At 46.8% G+C, this 23,875-nt stretch overlaps 1 protein-coding gene across 20 annotated transcripts in view; it reads left to right on the top strand.

Moving 5' to 3' along the window:
- Window positions 1-23,875, top strand: part of TCF4 (transcription factor 4) — a 224,452-nt gene that overhangs the window by 105,342 nt on the left and 95,235 nt on the right. For all 20 annotated transcript variants that reach the window (XM_051642456.1, XM_051642454.1, XM_051642466.1 and 17 more), the window contains one exon: window positions 6,015-6,079. In XM_051642456.1, the coding sequence (XP_051498416.1) occupies window positions 6,015-6,079 (65 nt within the window). The remainder of the gene's footprint in view (window positions 1-6,014; window positions 6,080-23,875) is intronic.

Here is a 23,875-nt window from a genome sequence, read left to right on the forward strand (position 1 = left end):
TGGGCTGCGATGCCATTCTGATTATTGGGATTAATACCTTCCCTTTGCTTTGTGTCTAGTTTGCGGACCTTCCCTGGATGAGGTACCGTGTCATTTGTACAGTTTTGTGAACGTTACTGCACCAACTTTCCTTAAAATCTTTCTGATTTCCTCCGTGTTGTCTGTCCCTCATGTAGAGCACAAAGCAGAAATAGCTCATTAACATGATACTTCCATTGCCATCGGATGAGATTCTTTGTGATGTAAAATACGCTGTTCAAAACCTCACCGAAATAAATCGGGTATTTTGATTGTCCATCCTGTAGCAGTAAGTGTTGGGGAAGTCTGGAAGTCTGGATATACAACCCGGGTCAAGCCCGAGGGAGTAACTCAGCCGAGTGGAGCTGCTGTTTAAATGCTAGAGGAGGAGAAACCAGAGCCAGGCCCCGGGGTCAGCAGCCACTGCTGGGACCTGCTTGTCCCCCTGGGTGGTGGGGATGGTGCCCACCCAACCTTTCAGCACCTTTTCCTCAGCCCGAGCACAAGGGCCACTTGTTCCCTTGCCAGCTCCCTGCTGCTGGGGAGCTGCTCCAGCCAGTGTCCAGCCCTGCCCGCCTGGGGAGCATCCCTGCCTGCCTGGGGAGCATCCCTGCCTGCCTGGGGAGCATCCCTGCCCGCCTGGGGAGCATCCCTGCCTGCCCAGCTTCACAGCCAAGGCAGAAGCCGCCCAGCAAAGCTCAGAGCTGTCTCACAAAGGGGGAGAAGGCTCAGCCAGCTGTTAGTCCTGGTGCCAGGGATAGCGCTCAGATCTGCATCCTGCAATCAAGAGCCCCAGAAATTTCATTTAATACTAAAAACATTTTCTTCCCCCCCCCTTTTTTTTTTTATTTCCTCTCTCTCTGAAAGAACAGACTATTCAAAAGTTCTGAAAAAATAAAGAAGTGGCCTGCTGGCTGCTCTGATGCAAGCAAGGCCAGACTGTTTTTCCGGGGAGGCTCTTCATGGAGAGCACAGGGAATAAATAGATATTTCTCTTAAGAGTGAAGTGTTGGTAGCTACAGTCTATAGTGTGAAATGTCTCGTTTATTTCAATAAGAATTTTCTAATTCTGTGCGAATTTTTACCTGATTTCTCTGCTGAAAAATGAGTCAGGTTTTCAATACTTGGAGGCAAAAAAAAATAAAGTAAAAAAAAAAAAATAGTAGTGCTAAGGTGGCTGTCACTGTCAGAGGTTCCTGTGCCTCCTGTCAGGCAGGGCCAGTGCTCGGGGACCTTCACTCCCAGTAGAGAGTACTGGGATGAGTCCAGCACTCGCTCCCTGCTGTGCTTGCATCCTTCCTTTCTTGTGCAACCAAACTGAAGCAAGCATTAAAAAAAAGTGAAAGCAAGAACTATAGATTGAGGCAGAAGGAAACTGTTCCATGAGCCTCGTAACGATGCAAATAAACCCTGCGGCAGCTGATCACACGTGTGTGTTCCTTACATCCAGACAAGTGTGCAGCTATGAAGTTCAGCCCATTCTTCAGTTGCTCACAACTTCTACCCAAATATGCTCCAGCTCTCTGTTCCTCCTGCCTGCTCTGACTTGGACACTGAATTCTTCTTTCATTTGTCATTCTCTGTTGGGGAATCGATTGGGCTCCTTTCAGGATGCATTTCAGGCATCAGAGGGAACAATCATTCATTTCCAAAGGTGCTAGAAATGCAGTAATTTTTTTGCAGATTTAAGCAGACCTGAACAGACCAAAATTCACAGCCGTTAAATTTTCAATCCCTTATACAATTACTTGTATTTTTCCCCCAGACAGGTTTTCCTTCGTCTTTCTAACCAAGAACTAAACCCCAAATGCAGGGCAGCAGAAACCTGAGTTAGAATATTCGGGTCCAACTCATCTCTCAAAAAATACTTCCCAGCCAAAATCAATGTAAACATTGAATTGAAGTAATTTCTAGCAATAGCTTCACTTCCTTTTCTCTGCAGATGGAAGGAGTTGCCTCATGCCTCTCTTTCTGCCTACCAGAAAAAAAAGCCAAGGTGCCCTATCTCCCAGGGCAGGGAAAAGAGAGTGGGGAATCCAGGACTTGCATTTTTGCTTTGGAAGTTGCTTAAATTTTCTACTTAATTTGATTAATTTTTCAAAGTGCACCATGGCAAGGCAAGTGGCTTCTTTATTGATTGATTGGCAATCCTGTGCTGCTTTGCTTTTCTGCAGTTAAACAAAAATGCAAACAAAATATTTATGAAGCAATCATTCTAGTTTGGTGAAGATAAGCAGGGGTTTTTCTAAAGATGTTTAGGGATCAGAGACTTGAGATCCAGTGTTTGTCAGAAAACAGGAGCTGCATGGAGTTCTTTCTTTGTCCCTCCTTTGATTGGCATGCATTGTGTCAATTCATGGAAAAAACATATATATATATATATATATATATATAAATATATATTTACCCACACGCTAAGTTGGTGCCTCTGGTAATAATGGAGATGCTTTTTTGCCTTACCTAAGGAACAAGTGCAGACTGGAAAGTTATTCACCAGCCTTTGTAGGTCAACTTCTTCCATGGAGCTTTGTTTCAATTGTCAGATCATAAAGCCATGGAAGGGTATGGCTCGTGTGGCGTGTTCGGAGCGCTGGTAACAAATGGCACATTTTAGCATTTGGTCCTCTAGGTAGAAAAAAATTAATCAGATGTCTGACAAGGTTTGTTACTCGTCTCTATTTCAGGCTCCTTTTTTTGCCTTTTTTTTTTCTTTCTTTCAATATTTCCTCCCCACACCCCACTTCCCCCCCCCCCCCCCATTTTCCTGGCTTACAACAAATATTACTAACGGGTACTTTTAGGTTGTAAAATATGGACAACAGTACTCCATGCAGTAAAAGACTTGAACGATTAATGCTACCCTTATGCCTCTTTTGAGTAGTTTTAGCCATGGGGCTTGGCACTGCCACCATTGTCTTTGTGCCAAAAAATATCCGCAGCGGCTGCCGCATTCTAGTACTAGAGGGTTGTCTCGAAAATTCCGCAGTGAATGCGTCGGGTGTCTACATCGCTGTAGATGCTCTCTCTTTTTTAAAACATTTTGCTTTTTTAAATTTAAAAACAACAACCAAAAAAAAGAAGAAAGAAGGAAAAAAAAAAAGGGGGGGGGGTTGGGATGTGGGAAGAGAGAATCTTCAGCTCTTGCAGACCTCGGAAAAGGCACCGTACCGGCTGGGGCGTTCGAGCGACTGGAAATGATGCACAGTGTACAGTAAACGTAGAAATTCAGGGGATGCTTTTGTATTTGTGAGCACAAATAGTTGCTGAAAGAGCCTACTCTTGCATATTATCAGCACTCTTGCAAATTTTATTATCTGAAACAAATGTGCCAGTGAATTTTAAGCAGAAAATCAACATCAAGACTGTAGCTAATTTTAAACGGACAGTTTATACAAAAGATATTTCCCCCCTCCCCAAAAGGAAGTGCCATTACAAAAAGTATGATAATTTCATAATTACAGTTGGTAGTGAAAACCTACGTGTGTCTGTCTTTTTAATGGTTTCTTGACTTTTTTTCATCAATTTTGGTTATTTGTTCTGAATCGAGGAGGCAGATTTCTAGCTGCGTGTGGGAACAACAGCAACACATGTAATAAAGTTAAAGGCTTACACTAGCAGAATGAAATGCGTTCACTCGTGGTCTCCAAAGCTATCTGTTTGGTGGTAAAAGTGGATGCTAGAGATCTTTACAAGGAGCATAATCCTAAAAAAAAACCAAAAAACGACCCCCCCAAAAAACCCCCCAGAAAAAAAAGAAAAAAGTCAATCTCCTGCTGGCTGCTGTGCTGCTTTGGTACCTCACAGACTTCGACAGAGTCCTGGACGAGTGCCCATTGATGTCATGGAAACACTCAAATTACTGAGAATGATTCATGTCTATGCTGTTCTCTTATCCTCCCCCACACAAATAGAAGTAGATTTTAACCCTGACAACTTGTAATTTGCAGTGGGTTTATTTTTGTATCTGGATAAATATTTTTTAACAACTGAAATTAAGATGAGGCTGCCTGTGTCTGATACGATGGAAAAGCAGATTCCTGCCGCCCCGGCAGCAGCCAGAACCGCCTGCAAAGTACCTTGTGGTGCTGCTTCTACTTGGTTCCCTTCCACCCTATTTTTCTGTTTGGGATTTTTTTTCTACCTTCCCCCCGCCCCCCCCTCCATCCTCACCACTTATTTGCATCGACTTTCTGGCCCTCTTGGGGTGACGGGAAGTAGCACACGTAACTCCAGGCGTGCCAGCAAGACATTTTGTTCTCAGATCTCGGTGTTGGACTCGGAGATTCACGATTAAAATTTCATCGCCATTTCCATCTTGAATTATTTCTGCAAAGGCTCCCGGTGCTCTGAACCTGAGGGGGGCTATGGAGGGAGTGATCCATCATTTTTGTATAACCAGATACAAGTGCTTTCAAAAGTTATTACATGTGCAAACGTCCTATGAAATGCAAATATATTTTGGAGGTTCCCTTCTATAAGTAACTACTTTATGTGGAAAACAACAGAAACAATTGAGCAGCAAAAGCAAACTCTGTAGACTTACACTATCATGGGGAGAAAGAGGATTTTTTTATTCCAAATCACTCCCTGTAGTCAAACTTTATCAATTAATACCTCTAAATGGCAACCAAACCCAGGAACTGAATATGAAAGGGAAGGTTTGCGAAGCCTGAATGTGGACACACCATTTTGGGAATGCTTTAAATGAACTCTATCAGCCTTTGTCTAATGATCTGCCTCGCCGGGTCCTGTATGAAATCTGGATGGTGTGGGGACACACGAGGGGACGTGCCAGATAGGGACCCATCACCCACCATATTCCAGCCCCTGGAATTTGTTGTCAGCAGATGCTGTCGTTATTATCAGCTGATCTTTCCAAACGCAGTTTAAGGATGTTTTTAATGGCTTGGGCAGGTGTAGAGGGGATTTGGTGCAGGGCTGTCACCTTCCTCTGGTAGACAGGGGGTCCACAGCCACACAGACCTGGCTCCGAGGTGCAGAGGGGTCCCCAGCATCGCTGGGACTTGCAGGCAGAGATAAACCGAGCATCTGGTCCCTGGTAACTAGGACTGTGTGTTGTGGGTTTTATGCCCCAGCCTATAATAGAAACTTTATTTTATGAGTGATTTTTACTGTGCTCTTGGATGTTTTGTTAGATAATTCCTCCCCCCTCCCGTGATTATCCTCACCATAAGGGTGGTCTTTTAGTGTCAATATGTTTTGTATCAGCCCTCTTGACTGCTCTTTGTCTCGGGTGCACGTGGTGCGGTGCTGCTCAGCCATGACTTAATGCTTTGCAGAAACCACCTCTTCCCTTCTTGATTTTGCTCGAGTCTGGCCATTCAAACCTGAAAGAACCTTTCTTTTCCTTTGTAAATATGGCACAACCGTAGCCGGTGCTGCACGTCAGGCTGTTGGAGCCGAGTGTTGAAGGGTTCCTGGGAAAAAAGAGGGGGGGGAAAAAAGGGTTCTTGGAGCTGGTAGAGAGTCTCGCCACTCGTTGGGCTCAAGTCCCAGAGCTGCTGGGGCAGCCCCAGCCTCAGGAGAGAAAGGCCAGTTCCCAACCAGTGTCTCTCTCCCAGGTGTAAATTCCAACAGCACCTTCATCAGGGGGGAACTTTCTCCTGGGAAGGAGGGTAGGGAACCACAGCCCCAGCAGCTCCTGGGCAAACCTGGCTGTCCCACAAGGGACTCACCGTGTCCCCGGCAGGCAGTGGGACAGGGTGCTGGGGTGCCCAACCCAATCCCAGTTCCAGGAAGTGTGTGGAGCAGTGCAGCCAAATTAGGAACTTTATTTCACATTCCATTCTCAGCATGAAGAAATGCTAAGCCCTTGCTGTTGCGTCTGTGCATTAGGCAGTCAGCAGTGCCTATTTTACATACGTAAACAGCATGAGGAAAAGGTGGAGAACATACAAAGTGCTTGGAGAAGCTGCAAAGATGTGTTGGTATCAGTTCTACATCTATTTTATTATTTTTTTTTTTGTTGTTAACAGGTAAAACAGAAAGGGGCTCATACTCATCCTATGGAAGAGATTCGAATTTACAGGGTTGCCACCAGGTAAGTGGAAGTCTGCTCAGCAGAGGGGTTGTGATAAATGCTCTGATCAATGAGGCTTGCTTCTTAAAGTTGTGGATCTTGGGGACAGGCTCCACCACAAACGGTGGTGGCTGCCAACGTGCACTCCTCAGAAAGGGGCTTTCTTTGCCAATGCAGGTTTGAAAGCTTCGTGCCTGAGCTGTTCTAGCCAGGATACAGTTACTGGAGACCAGTAATACTTGGCCTGAACTAATACCCCCTAGTCAGGGCTGCTGGGAACTATTGATTCCTGTCCCTTCAACAAAGCCTCACTGTTGGGCCTCCCAACAGCCCCAGTCCGGAGGTGACACCGGTGGAAACGCGGCAGCGCTGGTGTCAGCCCCCAGCTCGGGGTGGCTACTGTCGTAAATTCGAGTTTTCATCGAATCTGTATGATGTTGTGTGAAAACAAGGTTGTATTGAGGGATAAAAATGTCTGTGAAAATATGATTTGTTGTCCCTTTTTGTTTCTGAATTGTTTTTGGCTGGAAGTCAAGGCCAGCAGGCTAACAGCAAAGCCGTCTCGAGGGAAGCCTGCGTGAGCTAGAGAAATAAGAGTAGTTTAATTAAATAATAAAATGCCAATGTAATACAAAGGTATAGCATGTGTGTGCCTGTGCCTCTCTGCACTTTGCATTTGCATACTTTTAAGTCTCCAGAGAAAGTCTGAGTCTAAAAATACTATCAATAGCCAAAAGTCTGTGCTTTGTTTCAAGACAATTGTTGTGGTTTGTTTATTTAGAGACGCTTTCTTTTTAATTTCGGGAGCAATATTAATCGTGTGTTCAAATTCATTTTGTTCTTGAAGAGTGCTAGGCTGCCTTTCCTTTTTTTTAAGTGCAGTAGCTTTGCACTTTGGAAAACTATTGAGAGAATTTAATAGCCTCCTTAATATTCAAAGCTTTATACTGTTCAAATCTGCGAGGGAATAAAACCAACAATAATGCTATGACAAAAAAACAACCCAAAAAACCCAGCCAAAATGCATATTATTTCCCTGTGGGAAAGGGAAATACTTGATCCCCTCTTTCCTGTTGTATGTCCGTGTTCTTTAACAATGTGGGGAAACAATTTATTTGTCTGTTGTTTGTATTTTTTAAACATTTAGTGCAGGGAAATGAAACCATTTGAGCAATGAAAAGGACATTTCCATTGGCCGTGTGCACATGTGAGCCACCTGCAGGGTCTGGAGGCTGGGGCTGGGCTCTCAGCTGATGGTCCATGCCCCTGCTCTCTGCAGCCCTGTGGCTGCACCAGGAGCATCCTGGCTCCCACAGCTGGACGTGCTCCTGTGGATGGACAGGTTTCCATGGATGGACAGGTTTCTGTGGATGGATGGACTCCCATGGATGGATGGGCTTCCATGGATGATTCAGCTTCCCTGGATGGACAGGCTCCCATGGATGGATGGGTTTCCATGGATGGATTGGTTTCTGTGGATGGATAGATTTCTATGGATAGAAGGTTTTCTGTGGATGGACAGGTTTCTGTGGATGGATGGGTTTCCGTGGATGGTCCAGATCCCATGGATGGTTCAGCTCCCATGGATGGACGGGTTTCCATGGATGGATTGGTTTCCATGGATGGATGAGCTTCCATGGATGGATGAGCTTCCATGGATGGACAGGTTTCTGTGGATGGATGGGCTCCTGTGGCCAGATGGACGCAGCCATCCAGTGCAGGGAAGCATCCCAGGAAGGCGAGCAGTGGCAGTGGCAGGAATCTGGGCCATGAGCCCCACATCCTTTCTGCCAATTTTAGGAACTATTTCTAGCTAGTTCTCTTCACTTCTAAATCCTCAGATGCTTTTGCTTTCTGTTGCTGTGAGGCAGCAGGGTGTGTTCCTTTCCCCAGAGCTTGCACAGGTTGGGGATGTTCTAGTACCCATGCAAGGGTGAGTCCCATCTCCTCAGAAGCTCCAGCCTTCTGGAGATCCTGCTGTGCTGCTGTCTTGGCTCTGCTGCCATTTCACATTGCATCTGGAAACTCACCTTTTCTTTGCTGTGTTTTGCTCTTAGCTTTTCTTTCACTCTCACTGTGTTGGCATGATCTCCCGATGCTGCAAGGAAGGTGGAAGCTGTTTCTGAGTTGAAAATGACATTAGACCTCAAGAACTTACACGGTCTTTGTGTGCCTTGAACTTGGAGGCTTCATGTGACTCATCATTTTGCACACCTGTATCTGGGGATATCTGCAGGGCACAGATGGATCCCTTATTCCAGGAAACAAGCCCACAGAGTGTCCTGGTTTGAGAGGACCAGGATAAACATTTCCTGTAGCCACACAGACTCTAGGAACTATAAACACCTGGTTACTGGCTAAAACCATGACAGATTGAATGCATTTATTCTTTTTTCCTGGATGGTAACAATGAGCAAATAATGTTTTACACTGGTGGACCAGTTCTGGAGCTCCCTCAGAGTTCAGTTGGCACAGGCATGGTCAGCTCTCTGGGTGGATCCTTGATTGTATCTACGTGGCAGCACTTATTGTGTGGGGTCAGTGAAGAACTGATGCAGAAAACCCTACCTACCCACTCTCCTTTACTGTGGTTTCATTTGTGAAAAGTTGAGGATATTAGGAAAATACTACCAGAAACACCCCAAATAGTAAAAATTCCCATCCATGGCACAGAGTGTGTGGTTCTGCCACATGCATCTGTTTTTGTGAAGGCTCATGGAAAAGTGGATGAAGCTGATGACCAGGGCCCAGACAGGAAGGAGAAAAAATGTTTCTATAATAAGAATCTTTCAAATTCCTGAAAGGTACAGAAGGAATTATGCTTAATGCTGAGGCTGGACCATCTGTTGTCTGTTCTTCAGGCTGCAGAACTATCAGGATCCACCAAATTATTAACAACTACAAACCTTCAGGCTGCAAAGAAAATTAAAAGCTACAAGCCTATTGTGGGATTTCTGGGATGTGCGTTCACACGTATGGAGGAAGATTAGCTTAGCTAGACAGAAGATATGGATGAAAACTTGGTGAATTCCAAAGGAAATATTGGTGGGGATGTGGCAGGTCATTGAGGATCCCCTGGAGCCTGGAGACAGCCGAGGGACTGGAGGAGCAGGAGCTGTGTGAGCTCCTTTCTCCTAAGCCCAGGAGGAGCGTGCAGATTTTGTTGATTTCTGAAAGGTAAATTGCTACCTCCAGATGTGATGCATTGCTCTCTGTAGATGAGTTCCTGGAACAATTAAGGAAAACTAAATACCTAACGATATTGAACTTGCTACCTATTAATCTTCTGGTAGGAAAAAACCCAACAACCTCACTTCACACAAATAGCAGCAATGATGGGAGGTTTCATCCCCGCGCTGTCTTCACACCAATGAGAGAAGAGGTCAGATCTGCAGCAACCCATTTACTTCCAGATGATTTTTCTTTCCGAGCCTAGGGCCCAATTGGGCTCTCACTGAAAACCATAGCAAATACAACACTGATTACAGTGGGAATGGAAGAAAGCTCATCTTGGGAACTATTTAATTCCATTAGAGAGAAGTCATCTAAGAAACACGTACCGAAGTTGTTGTCAAGACACTTTTGAAACACTGACTTCATTGAAGTTAATGACAAAAATCTCATTTCATTCCGTGAAGTCAGGATTTTGCCTGTTGTCTTAATTCTGTGCCTCTTACCATTTCCCCCAAGATCAATCCTTTTCTTAACATTGTGCTGAGTTGGGGGGGGGGGGGGGACGGTTTAGCAAGGCAGTAGTGTTAAAAAAAACATACCTGCTCCATCTCCATTTCTCCAACTTTATCCTGGTTTCTTGTGTTGCTCTGTATTGGGTTGGGTGCTCAGATTGTAAGTGGGGGTCTGCACGTGGTGGTGAAGAGCAACACATCTGCTTCTTGATTGAGAGAGCTTCATGTAAATCAGCACCAGGAAGAGGTAATGGCAGGAAGAGATAAAAGAAATTATCTGGTAGGTAGAGCATCAGTGGCTGCAGAGCAGGGGCTGGTGTGAGGGTGTGTGGGAGCAGGGAGATGCTCCCGAGGACAGCGAGCTGTGTCAGTCCCATGCTTTGGTTTCCAGCTGGAGAGGAGCTGTGTTAATTTATAAACCAGTGATATTCCATAGTGCATGAGGATCTGGATACACAAAATGCTATGATTAGGCTCATGGTAACGTGTGCTGCTTACAGAAGTGTGGATCCACTAGTTGGTTACTAGTTGATGAGACCAACTTAGAGTAATCCTGTGCTGTTGTGTGCAATGGTTAATGCAGAAAAACAGTGGCTGAGGAGAACTTTAAAATGAGCCTGATGGCCAAGAAACATACACCATGATTTCCAAGGCAATGCATGAGATTGTATGTGGGAATAAATTAGGCAATCCTTTGAAAATTTGGATTATGCCTCTTTGGCAAAGGCACAGTAAACTTAGCTTTTAAGGTGTTTTAACTTGAAGCTAAATCCCCAAATCCTAAAATGACTTGTTTTTACTACTAAGTCTTTTTAGAAAGTGAGTCTAAATGTTGGTTTTGGATGTACTGATTTACTTAATGCTCAAGAAATACTCTTGGAGGCCAGTTGGAAGCCTTCCACTGTAAAAAGCTGACTCTGGAATGAAGTGTGAAGGTAGAAGCTGGTGGAGTTGTACAACCTCAGCCAGCATTTTTTATTTGTTTTCCTTTTATTTTTAAATAAAACACAACCGCTACCAAAGTACAGTAACTTTCTCCAGATTGAGATCAGATCTGCTGGCCTTCAGCTGGATTCAAGATACCGTGGTGGAGAGGCAGGCCAGGCTGATGTAGGCATGGTGCTCAACTGGGAGCTGATTGCAGCTTCAGCCCGAAGGAGCAGCATTAGAGCCTGCAACAAAATGGTTCCTTTGTGCATTCACAGTGCCCGAGGCATCCACGGGCAGCCCACCCAAACCTGCTGCAGCTCCGTGCCTTCCCAGGGTCTCCTGAGGGACCGTGGTGGTGGCAGTTTAGTCAAGGAATCCCGGTTGGAATGGAGTAGGCTCCGAGATCCTGAGAAGTCAGGGGGATGGGGCTGGCAGGAGGGTGTTTCTTCCGAGGGCACCTCTGCGCCGTGACGCAGCGCAGATCATTTCACTTGCCTCTTCCCTGCTTCCTCGCGGTGCTTTTCCTACGACTCCTCTCCTTGCTTTCCTGTGCTCCCTTCCCTGGCTCCAAACCCTCCTCCCCTCGCCATCCCTCTGGGAGCAGGGTGTGGGTTTCCAGGGGGGTTGAGACCAAGGGCACAGCAGGCTGCCAGGCTGAGGGATGTGCCAGCTTGGGCTGAGGTTTCTAGAAACTCCTTTAAATCTTCCTGCAGACCTAAGGGGAATCCAGCCTTCCTGTGGCTGCCAATGTTTTCCTGCATCTCCTCCCATCGGATCTGACTCCACACGTTCGTTGGACATGGCAGGCTCTTTACAGACTCTGCATGCTCTTTCTGGATGTCTCTCCTCCTGCGTGGTGGTGGATCCTCTCTCCTTTACCTCCCATGTTTTCCTACTCCCCTGTCCCTCTGTGATGGGTGAGAGGAGCCTTTGGACACCATGGGGCTTGTGGCCCCCTCTCCCTTCTGCTGGGACAACCCAGAGGCTTTCTCAGAAGGTTTTCTTATTAGTTGCACGGGATGTTTTATCCTCCCTGTGTTGGGGGAAGAATCATTAGCTCCTTCTCCTCAAGCAGGTGTCTGTGGGGCCAACACGCTCCCCTCCTGTCCCGTCCCTTCCTGTCCCCCGCCTACCAGCGCGGTCAGAACGTTTCCCATGGAGGGAGACAAGCAAAGCCTTGGGTTTTAATTTTTGAATATATGCGTCTCTGCGAGGGTAGTGGAGGGAGGATATGACGTACCTTTGACAGAGACCGTGTGGAGAAGTGACAGAAATATTGCTGGAAAACTTGGAAGTGAGTGTAATGGAAATGAAAGGCCCAGGCGGCTCCAGCAGCCGGTGCAGATGGATTCAGTCAGCCCAGCTGCCCGTGCCTGCCTGGCTGTGTGTCCAGGGAGGCTGGAGGTCCTTTCATAAGGCTGTTCTTCTCATGCTGAGAGGGAATGGACAGAAGTTGCTATTGCCCATTTTCTTTTTTCTTCCAGAAGTGCTGGGGACTTCCTTTTTCTCCTGTGAGTTATTGAATTGTTGCAACTCCTCTAATTCTATGAAGAGGAGTCCTGCAGAGACAGAAAGAGGGGGGGGGGAAAGCAGGAGGGATTATCTTTTTATCTGATACGTACTTTTCAAAGGTCCTTCTTCAGTGCTTCATTCAGCATGAGATTGAGACTAATGCATATTCTGAAAGCAGGCTTCTGATTTAAGCTGCTAAAGAATAACTGTTACAAAAATAACTCTGGTGGCGTCTGGCAGGGCTGCCCCTCCTTCAAGGTCTTGCAGAGCACTTGGAGGGCTTGCTTGCTTTTTTCTTTCTTCTCCCCTCTTTTTATGGCCTGCCCACCTTTTCATAGTAAACAATAACAAAGGGCAGAGAGGAAAGGTGCAACCTGAGGTGTGTGTGGGGGGTGTGTGTCTGTGCACGGAGCTGCTGCTCTTTGAACTGCTCCTCATTTGTACCTCGTTCAGGAACGGCAAGGAATCCTTCCGTTTTATTGGGATTGTATACAGTCAGTTATTAAATTTCATCTCAGTAATACACCTGCAGTAAAACAACAAAACATTACTGCACTTAAGGAACATGTGTGTGTGTTGCAATGTTCCACCCCTCCCTTCCTAACAGCTGCTTACGGATTTCAAGATCCATTGTATATATTCCCCAGAGCCCACCTCTAATAATCGAGACACATCTGCCATTGCAGTATTATAGGCATATGTAGCTTTATTGAAAACTATACCTGTATATAAAAAAATTAAATAACTCCTACCTCAATTAAATTGGCAAGCTACCTTTTCTGAAGATCATATTGCAGACCTCTGGAGATGCAGCAAGTTCATTTTATTCTTCTGCTACAAATTACTTAGTCTTTTTTAGCTTAGTCAAATAACTGGGTTTCCTCACATTTTGATGGCAAAATTCCTTTACCTGTAATAATTTCTCCTACCTTCTCCCTTCTTATAAAAGACACTGAAAAACTGTAATAAAATGATAAAGGAGACCTCATGTAGCAAGGACTTTAGGTTCCTATGAGGTCTATTACTAATCCATTTGTGTGATGAGATGGGCAGTGTCCATGCCCTTCACAAAAGCTCCAGAGCTATGTTTATTTGCTTTTAAGTATTTGAACACTGGCTTCCTGACTGGGTGGTATGCACTTCCCAGCCAGGTGTGGATGGGATGTGCTCCACAGGAAACATGGTACAACACATAATTGTGCTGTATTGTACGTATAGCTGAAGTAAATGCAAAGAGAAAGAGCTGCTCTCCCTTGGAGTCCAGAATTCCTCGTCAATGGTTGCAGCCATGGAGTAAGGGGATGGAGTAGGTGATGCTGACTTGGGCTTTCCCTGACTCTCAGTACAGCTGAGGAGACCTTAGAGCAGCTTCCAGTACCTGAAGGGGCTCCAGGAAAGCTGGGGAGGGACTTTTGACAAGGCCTTGTAGTGATAGGATAAGGGGGAATGGTTTTAAGCAGAAAGAGGAGAGTTTTAGACTAGGCATCAGGAGGAAATTCTTTGCTGCGAGGGTGGTGAGACCCTGACCCAGGTTGCCCAGGGAAGCTGTGGCTGCCCCATCCCTGGCAGTGTTGAAGGGCAGGTTGGATGGGGCTTGGAGCAACCTGGGCTGGTGGGAGGTGTCCCTGCCCACGCAGGGGGGTTGGATCTAGGTGATCTTTAAGGTCCTTTCCAACCCAAACCAGGCTGGGATTCTGTGATATGATTCTACGATAAAGTTCTGGCTAACCTGAGGTCAGTCACAGAAGTCCCGTGGAGTTCGGTGGGCATGGGAAGCACAGTTTCTCCTGGTAGCTTCTGTGGTAATTTATAGTTGGAGAGGATTCACCTCTGTCATTGTTTCTGCTCGAGCATCTCGCTCTGGGAGGTGAAATCATTGCTTCTGCTCCAGAAATTAGTTCTGGCACCCATAAACCGTACTCCTGTGATCATGGGCACATTCTGGACTAATGTTTTTGATGTTACGGCATTAAAATAATGACATAAGAGATAAAATTCCCATGTTAATCAAGTGGATTGAAGGAACAGACTTAAGTTCAGATGTCTGAATGGCTCATTTAGCAGAATTCCTCATGCATCCAGAAAGACACGGTTTCATTGTCCATATCATAATTGAAGAAATGCTAAAACCCAACACTGCAATTTAGTGGTAAAAGGAGTGCTTTTCTCTTAGCCCTTTGGATCAAATATTGAGCTGAGGGCTATTTTGTTGGAAGTGAGCATTCCAAGGGCACCTTTCTGGAGCTTATAACCTGGCAACAGAATAACCCTGCGATTTGTAACGTGCAATAATAGGTTTATGTTGTGCTTGAGTGCTAATAGGAGCTCGGGTTGCCTCCGCAGGCGCTGCACTCTGACTTCCTGAACGTGGTACAAAGGGGGATGGTGCTGCCTGCCCCTGGACCGTGGCGGGGTTGGGCTCACTGTGCTGCACAGGACTGGTTCAGGGCTGGTCAGTGCTTGATGGAACACCTCCAGTGAAAGGCAGGCTGTGCTTTGACTAATTCTGGCAATTTTCAGCACTTGGAATCGACCGCTGAGTGCTGCTGCGGCGCACGAGGGTGGGAGCTGGGGCTGCTCTGCCTGGCACAGGAGGTGTGGTTTGGCAGGTTTTGTTGGTAGAAATGCACAAACCCTAAAAAGCAAAGCATTGGTCCAGTGGAGTAATAGCTGAAGCCATTTTCATTGCACACATGGTGCCAAGAGTGCCTTTTATCAACCATCTATTGCTTTCTCCAAAGAGTACGGTCTCCCATGAAGCCATGTGGTCATGTCTTGGTGGTGAACTACCTGTTCCTTCCCTGGCCCCTGTAATAAGCCATGTTCTTTCCAGATCACTCCTGCAACTCCGAATTTCTGACGCCTGTCAGACAAAATAGTCTTCTTGTCTTCTGGGAGCAGCTGTCTTTTGAGAGTCATCTTCTGTTCCTCCCCTCTATCTCCCACCCTTTCGGTGGTGGAGTCACCCTTTCACAGCAGGCACCAGAGGCATCCATACCTTCCACAGCTGCCTTCTTGGGGACACACCAGGTTGGTTTGTCACCCTTGGGTTTGGCTGTTGCTGGGCTGCTTTTCTGTGTGTTTCTGAGCAGAGTCCTGGGGTTGGGTGCACACAGAAATGGAGGTTATTTTAAATACCATTTTCTTCAGGTCCCCATCATGTTTCTGGGTGTGATGATCTCCCACAACCCCCACGGCCCCTCCTGCAGCCCTGGCTGCACGCTGTCACATTGCTCATTTCCAACAGACCATTGCCAATAGCCTTTTTACTGCCCAGAAGTTGCTCCCTTCTCCCACCACCCCCTTCTGACATGTGGTTACCTGCTGCTTTGCAGGGGAATGAATAGCATCTTTAATCACACTTAATTGCCATGCAACTGCAGGCAGGAGCTTCACATCCAGAACAGCTCAAGATGGAGAAACAAGATCCCTTACAGGCACAGATCGATACAGAACTCTAGTTATTAAAATAAGCACTATTTTCAAAACACACACTGCACATAAAACTTACTCGGGCTCTGTACTTTCTGAGACAGCTCTTAATTCCTTTCTGCAAGCTCTTATCATTGTGCAAACTTCTTCACAGCATTTCTAGTTGCAATTTCAGCAATCTGTAAGTTGCCCAGACCTCTCCGACTTCCAAAACCTAGTGCATCTTTGTTTGTTTACGCTTTGCACGGGCTAAATAATTGCATTTTGAGTCATTCAAAAGCAGGAGGAAATAGTTCAGTAGATGGATAGACTGAGGGGTCAGTGTTTGAGCAAGCCAGGGCCCTGCCTGCAGACAGCAGCTCATTCTTCCTGCACTGCCTGGGGGATTTCTTCACCTGCTTCACTGCATGTGCTGGGAAGGTCCAGATAAACACAAGCCCACAGTCTGTAGGTTTGTAAGAGCTTTCACTTTCCAGCAAACTCTCACCACCTGATTTTCACAGAAAGCTCTTTACCCTCCTTCTTGTTAACAGCTGGAGAAAAAAGGAGTATGTTCCCAACCCACTTGAAGGTCTGTGTCACAGCATTGCTCCCTCCTTTGCCATTGGGCCAGCCTGACATCAGCACTGACCTACTTGATGTTTTTTCTTTGGAAGGAGACACTCCAGCCATGCTCCTGTTGTCGTGTGGTTTATTCCTTTGCTTCTTGGCTTAAAAAAAGGAGCAACTGCTTCTGACAAGAAGAGATTTCAGGGAATGTATGAGGATATGAATCCTAACAGCTATTTATGTGTAGAATAAGGACAAACAGTGACTAAGTTCTGCTATCAGCCTGCCTAAAAAAAGAAGAATCTCTGATACCTCAAATGCTCAAGCAGCGTCAAATGGCTGGGGAGTTGTCATGGATCATTCCCTGCTTTCTGATTCTTTGTCTTCACTCACTGAAGATGCTTTCCCAGCTTGGTTTGATTCAGCATTAAAATACTTCTGTAGGGCAGCAAAGTGCAGTGGGTTCCAGGTACATCAGGATCTGGGTCCCACCTGTGTTGCATATAGAATCATAGAATTGTTCTGTTGGGAAAGCCCTCTCAGAGCATCCAGCCCAGCCATCCCCCCAGCCCTGCCAAGGCCACCCCTGCCCCATGTCCCTCAGCACCACATCTCCAGGGCTTGGAAACCCCTCCAGGGATGGGGACTCCCCCCCTGCCCTGGGCAGCCTGGGCCAGGGCCTGACAACCCTTGCCAGCAAGAAATGCTGCCCAAGATCCCATCTCAGCCTCCCCTGGCACCACTGCAGCCCATCTCCTCTTGTCCCATCCCTTGTTCCTGGGGAGCAGAGCCCGACCCCCCTGGCTCCAACCTCCTCTCAGGCAGCTGCAGAGCCAGCAGGTCTCCCCTCAGCCTCCTTTGCTCCAGGCTGGACACCCCCAGCTCCCTCAGCTGCTCCTCCTCACACTTGTGCTCCAGCCCCTTCCCCAGCTCCCTTGCCCTTCTCTGGACACGCTCCAGCCCCTCCATCTCCTTCTTGTCCTGAGGGGCCCAGACCTGACCCCAGCATTCCAGGTGTGGTCTCAGCAGTGCCCAGCACAGGGGGACCATCCCTGCCCTGCTCCTGCTGGCCCTTTGGTGCCTCCCAGGGGGTTGTGTTCCCAGAGGGACGGGGCAGAGGAGCGAGGGGAGCCCAGCAGCCCCCGTTCCCTGCGAGGGGCAGGCTAGGGAGAGGTGGTGGGGGGTGCCCAGCAGCTCTGGCTTGGCCATCACGGCCACACACTGTGGCTCTGGTGCAGTGAGCAGCTCCCGGAGCTGCCTCAGCTCAACCACCCCCCCTTCACCCCCCACTTGGGAGCAGAAACCCCCAATTTCAGGGCAGCAATGGCCAAGTGAGGGCTCCCCATCTGTGGGCGGGGGGCCATCTGCCAACGACTCTGCCAGGCCTCCTGGTGGGGCTTTCTCGCTTCCCCTTTCCTGTTTTGCTCGATTTTCATGGTTCCCCTTTCAGGGCTGGTTTTTCCCTGTAACCAACTGGTGTTTTGCTGCAGTCTGGGGCCGGTGGTCAGAGGTGAGGCCTCCAGGTCAGGGCTGGATGTGTCTCAGGCAGGTGGAGGAACAAGGCTCGAAGCCTTTTGTGCCTTTCAAATGGGTGTTTTTTCCAGCTGCAGCCTGTGCTCCCATCGTGCCACCCTCCTGCTCTTGTGTTCTCAGCCTTACCCACCTTGGGAGCAGCGTTTTGAAAGCATTTTGGGTTTTTCCCTGGCTTTGAAAAAAACACCCAACACCTCGTTGGTGCTTAAGAAATAATAAATAATAACACGGGAGGCAGGTATGTCTTGATGCCCTTGCAGCAGCTGAGGTGCATGTCTGCCAGGCATCCAGCCTTGCTGCAGAATGTTTAGCAACAATGGAGAAGTTAATATTTTTATTTCATTTTGAAGTTAATGACAGAATCTAGCCATCTGTCTGTGTGCTTCTGGGTCTGTCTTTGGTTTGTTTTGTGAAACTATTTTGTTGCTTTGAAAATGGATCCTAGGTGACTGTCAGGAGAGAACTGTGGGGGGTTTTTTAAAGTAAAGATACAGGCTATGCTACAGGTAGAATTGTGGGTATTTCCCACATCCTTGTCTTTCAAAAGTGTCTGGGGAAAAATGCTATAAAACCCAGTATAAAAGCAACTATTTCACTGAGATACAGCTCACTCGGGTATTTCTCTGCCTCTTTTTCACACACACTACAGTTTACAGGGTTACCTTTGCACTGGCTAACAAGGTGCTGGGACAAATCCAGTTTCTGGAGAGAGTTATATTGTTATTATTTCATGTAATGCTGAAAATGGCAATTAACTGCCTAGCATTTTACAGCCATCTGCAGAGAAGATTAGCAAGAAGCTGCTCCTTGCTTGATGTCACTGTACTGTCGTGTCTTCTCCTTGCTGGGGAAGGAGTGGTGGGTGCTGCAGCTCACCAGCATAGGCTTTGATGTAGCTGTTGTGAACAAGAAGATGCAAAATAAGTTGTTTCCAGGGTTGGAAAATTCTGCTTGCCTTCTTGGTCCTGAAAAGTAAAAGTTTAGAACCTCAGGCCAAGGTTTTGTGAGGCCAACTTGTGTCATCAAGAAGAGTTGCCCATGTCTTACCCTCTGCCCATGTCTTGTTGGGAACTGAGCTCCTTGGTCTTTTTCCATTGTCCTCTCAGTGACCTTTGTCCACAACAGGACTCAGTAGTTGCATCCTGGTTCACTGCTCCTCTTGTTTTAAACCTTGGACAGGGAAGAATGATCATTCTCCATGAATCCTTACTATTTTCCTTCTAATACGGATTTCTGGTTTACATCAGTCACAGGCATCTGGTTTCTTGATGACCAGTCTTGGACAGGCTTTGTAAAATTATTGATTCCCAGCCCAGCTTCGGAAGCCTTGTGAGAAACCAGAGGTGCAGTTGGTGTGGTTCCCCACTTCTGGCAGCAGCAGGGTTCTGTGGCACCTGCATTCTTCTTCATCCCTGTGCATGAGATGCTGGAGTCACACATGGGAACACCTACTGCTTGTCATGTTTCATGGGAGTGTGGCACATCCTGATACCGTGGTGGCAGCTGTGATGTGATGGGACATGTGTAGAGAGGTTGGGGACTGCAAACCTTGGATGGGAAGACACCTTTGGCTCCATATTTTTAAGTAGCCCAGCAAGGCTGAGTGAGGCTTCTCTGCAGCTGCACAGGAGAGCAATCCTGGGCTGGTATTGTTTAGTCTTCTAGCTACTAGAATGTTATGCTGAAGTTACCTGGATTTAAAATGTTGATATATAACTTCTTCTGGCTCTTTGCTTTCTTTTCTGCCTCATTCCTCTCCCAGTTCACTTCTCTTTTTTGGACTGAGCCAAGCACTTCCATGGGTATATTTTTCTTGTGCTCCAGCTTTCCCTGGAACACATGGCAGGCTTTGTTTCTTACTGAAAACCCTTGGTTTTCTCCCCCCGTGATGCTGCCCCAACCAGGAGGCTGTTTGCAGCACGGTGAGCTGGAGCGGATCCACTCCCCGAAACACCAGCTTGTTCTGTTTATGCTGTGTCAGCACAAAAGGGGGCTTCTTTCCCCCACCCCCCCTTCCAATTTCTCATAGCAGCTGAATTTGCCAATTTTGTTGCTGTCGTAGGGTGACTCTAATTTTTCGTCCTGTCTTAAGCACAAGGTGACCTCAGCTTTGCAGACTGGGCTCGAAATGAATGTGCCTTTGCACTTGGTTCAGCCTCAGCTGTGTGCTGGGTTAGAACCTGCCCCTTCCCTTTGAGGAGCATGGACATTAGCTGGGTGGGAAAAAGAGTGGCAGTAGCAGAGGGAAATTCAGAAGAGAGGAAGAAAAGAAAGTTCCTATTTTAAATGCCACAAGCGTCATTGGTTGGTTTTAGGTGCATTTGCATAACATGGTTCTGTAAAAAATAAATGTGACTTTGTAACACTGAAAATGGAAGGTTCTGGTAACATGAAACATGATTTTGCTACTGAAACTGCTCCAGTTTAAATTCTGTATAGTCCTTTCCCAAGAAAATGGTGGCAACGTACACAAGTGTCGTGTCTTTGCATCATTCCTGCCTAGTCATTCCCTCTGTCCTAGGAAGGCCATTGCTGAGCTTCTGGAAATAACCCCATGTTCTCAGTTGTCTCATGCAAGTGGGAACACGTTTGTCCTTCCTCCAGCTCTTGTGTTCCTCTGAGGGCTCTCCCCTGGCTCAGGGAGCTGGAAGGGCAGCTGGTGGTGGGTCAGGGGTTTCCTTCTCCCTGGCCCACCCTGCTGGGCCTGGCTTTGCTGGCTCACAGTGTGCATGAGCCTCACTTGTTTCCAGTCCTTAAGTACCTTTGGCTTCTAGTCCCACTTCTTCCATCTGCTTCCTTTACTACAAGTGACCAAGGTTTCACTTCCCTGCTCCTTACCCCAGAGCAGACACATGTTCTATCACCTCAATGTGGGAGCTTGAGCTAATTAAGCTTCCTTTCTCATTAGTGATGTGGTTTAGTAGTGTAGTGGTGGACTTGGTAGTGCTGGGTTAACATTTGACTTGATGATTGTAAAGGTCTTTTCCAACCAAAGCTATTCTGTGATTCTGGCCCAGGTTGCCCAGGGAAGCTGTGGCTGCCCCATCCCTGGCAGTGTTGAAGGGCAAGTTGGATGGGGCTTGGGGCAACCTGGGCTGGTGGGAGGTGTCCCTGCCCATGCAGGGGTTGGAGCTAGATGATCTTGAAGGTCCTTTCCAACCCAGACCATTCCATGACTCCATAGTTCCATGATTCTTTCCAAACCTGGGTGACACAGCCACACCAGCCATCAGCCTTGCACGGTGCTCCATCATTTGAGGCCATGCAAATGGCTTTTAGGCTGAGGAGAAGGATTATTTTCCCTACACAGTCTTGCTTCCCCATCAAAAAGCGGGAGGGAGGTTGTTGGTTTGGGCTGGTGAATAATAAGAAGCTAAAAAAAATCCCAACCAACCTCCTCTGAGGCACTTAAAGTGTTCAGCACGGGTTTTGTTATTTTTTTGGACAGGAAGTTTCTTTGGTTTCTCAGATGTTTTTTATGGTAACTTTTCTTTGGTTAAAAATATTACTAACATAATTTCAGAAAAGCACTGTTTCCCGTGCATTGGAACTTCAGTAAGCCTTTCCTGTGTTCTCCTATTCAAAGGGAAAACAATAATTATATCATTAAAAGTGGGAATTCAGCCACCAAACACCTTTTTAAGACTGAGGCATGTCAGGATATTTCACCCTGTCTGAGCCAACCCGAGCCAGGATTTTTGTTGTAAGCTGTTTGTAGTCGGCTGCTTACACAGGGAAGAGGGATGATAATTGACTTGTTAGGTTAACAGGTCTTTTTTTAGGGTTTGTAATGATTTGCCAGAGAGGAACGTTTTGAAGCAAGTAGTGGTAGGACATCCTCACTGAATCATGTTGAAGTGCTTACTTGAACTGAAAAAAAGCAGAGCCCAACGAAGCAGGTCCTGCCAGCAAGGCTTTGGTATTTTTCTCGGGGAAAAGTGGTACAGAAAGGTCCTTCTCTGCTCAGCATTCATTGCTGGGTGTCATGAGTCCTCCCTCTCTCCTTCCATCTCCCCCCTCCCTAAGTGACCACACCTACCAGATGGTATAGGATTGGAGATGGTTGAAAAAGTGGGCACTGAAAGATGCCCTGAACTTCAGTGTTGCACAGAAATACAGATATTTGTGTGCTGGGAGGTTCTGAGAAAAACAGGGGGGTACTGGGAAGTGTGTTCCATCATTTAGCAAGCAGTTCCTAGATACATGGATACACATATCTGTATTTTTTATACACACACCCCAGCAAATACTGGGTTTGTCTAATTATTATTTAACCCTGTAGGAAATGTATCTGATTATTATTCGACCTTACAGTGGGGGATAGTTTTTATGGTGTCCTTTTTGTACCCTAGATCAATGCTCTCATATTGCACATCCTACTGTTCATATTTAGCTTGCATTTTTTGGGTGGAATGGGTATGAAGGGATTTTGTGAACAATTCAGAAGATGATGGAGATCAGCTGAGCTCTCTGATGGAGTGACAAGCCTGTGTGCTAGAAGCACTGTAAAAATCCTGCAGACAGTGCTTCCCTGGATTCAGCAATCCCCAAAAATCCAGCTGCTGTCTGGGAGCCAAATTCTTCCCTCATTAACACCCAGGAGGCCCCCGGTGACTTCATCTGATTTATCCTGGGCTAAACTGAGGACTGGTGAATTCCATACCCAATCTTCTGTCCTGGAAAGTGACTCCACCAGTTTGCTTCAGACAAAATTTGCCTTCAGCCAACCTGGCTCCATGGTTTTGTGCAGACTGAGGAACTGCAGTTGCTCTGAGCTTGCTTCATTTTGCTGGTTGCAAAGTCACGTTGCCTGTGCTCTGCAGAGATGTGGGAGCCCTGCCGAGCTCCAAGGCACTGAATTGTCACCAGGTTCCACTGACTGCAGGTCAGATGGGGGCCCACAGCTCCTCTGGTGATTTCTCCTCATCCAGGGGGCTGTAGGTGCTGCCGTGGGTGGTTAATCCAGACCATCCCAGTGCCTGGAGCCATCCCAGTGGGATAATCCTCGCTGGAGCCAGGCAGAGCAGCTGCAAATGTTGGAGCTGATGCTGCATTGCTCGGCCAGCTGCAGTGTCAGGGGGTTGCAAAACCCACTAAAACCCAAACCCTGCTCTTCTCCTGGGCACTGGTAACACCATGGAAGAACTTTGTGTGTGTAGAACCCTGGGTTGTGACCAGAATCCCTTTGCCCTGTCCTCCCCAGTCCCCCCACCAACCACCAGCCCTTCTGGGCACTAACAAACCCAGCAGCTTCCTTAGTTTTTATGGTATTTTTTGAGGCCCTTGGAGGGTGAACATGATGGCATGTTCTCCACCCCATCCCTCTTCCCCAGTCACCACCAGGGCTTTTCCCTTTTGGCACAGGGACATAGTTACATGAGTATCACCTGTATTTCACCCTGTGTTTTTATACACTGCAATTACCTGGCTCCATTGCAGCCTGTAAAGGAAAAGTAGATTCTGAAAGATTAATAACAAGGCAGAGACACTGTCCAGAAAACTCAGGAAGTTGGGGGAACACCCAATTTTATATATATACACACACATAAAATATATATTTATGTATCATATATTAATATTTCTATATTGTATATGTATGTGTACATCCCTACAGACACAGTACACATCAAATATAAGGAGATATATATGAGGATCTATGTACCAGGTTTTGCTGATCTTTGCAGCAGTGAGAGCACTGGGGGTTTCATTTGCACTGCATAAAGGAGGGAACTCCAGCTCCAAGTTTTCAAGCTTAAACTGTAGAGCAGAAAATAATAACTTGGGCACAGACTGTTTTACAGAATTCCTTAGTGGAGGGGAAAGTCTCTTCCTCCCTTTGAAATTTTTGTGCCTTGAACTTGTTCCATCGAGGGCCTTTTTTAATCTGTTTTTTCCTATATCCTGGGAAAAGAAAGATTTTAATTCAACTAAAGCATTAGAAAAACAGCAAAGTCTGTGCAACTGTTGGTGCAAATCCTTCACTGTAGGTGTGAAAAATGGGGATGGTTAATGCAAACAAGAGACTAACCTTTAGAGCTAGGAATCTGAGTCATCAGGCCTTGGGGTGAATGAAGGGATGAGAAAAAGCAAAGACTGGGAGAAAATGTGGGAAAAATTAGGGAAGAAGTTAGAACCGATTTTTTTCCTCCTGCTCACCTGCAGCAGGGGAGGGGAA

The sequence above is a fragment of the Apus apus genome, chromosome Z, assembly GCF_020740795.1.
Source record: "Apus apus isolate bApuApu2 chromosome Z, bApuApu2.pri.cur, whole genome shotgun sequence".
NCBI lineage: Eukaryota > Metazoa > Chordata > Aves > Apodiformes > Apodidae > Apus > Apus apus.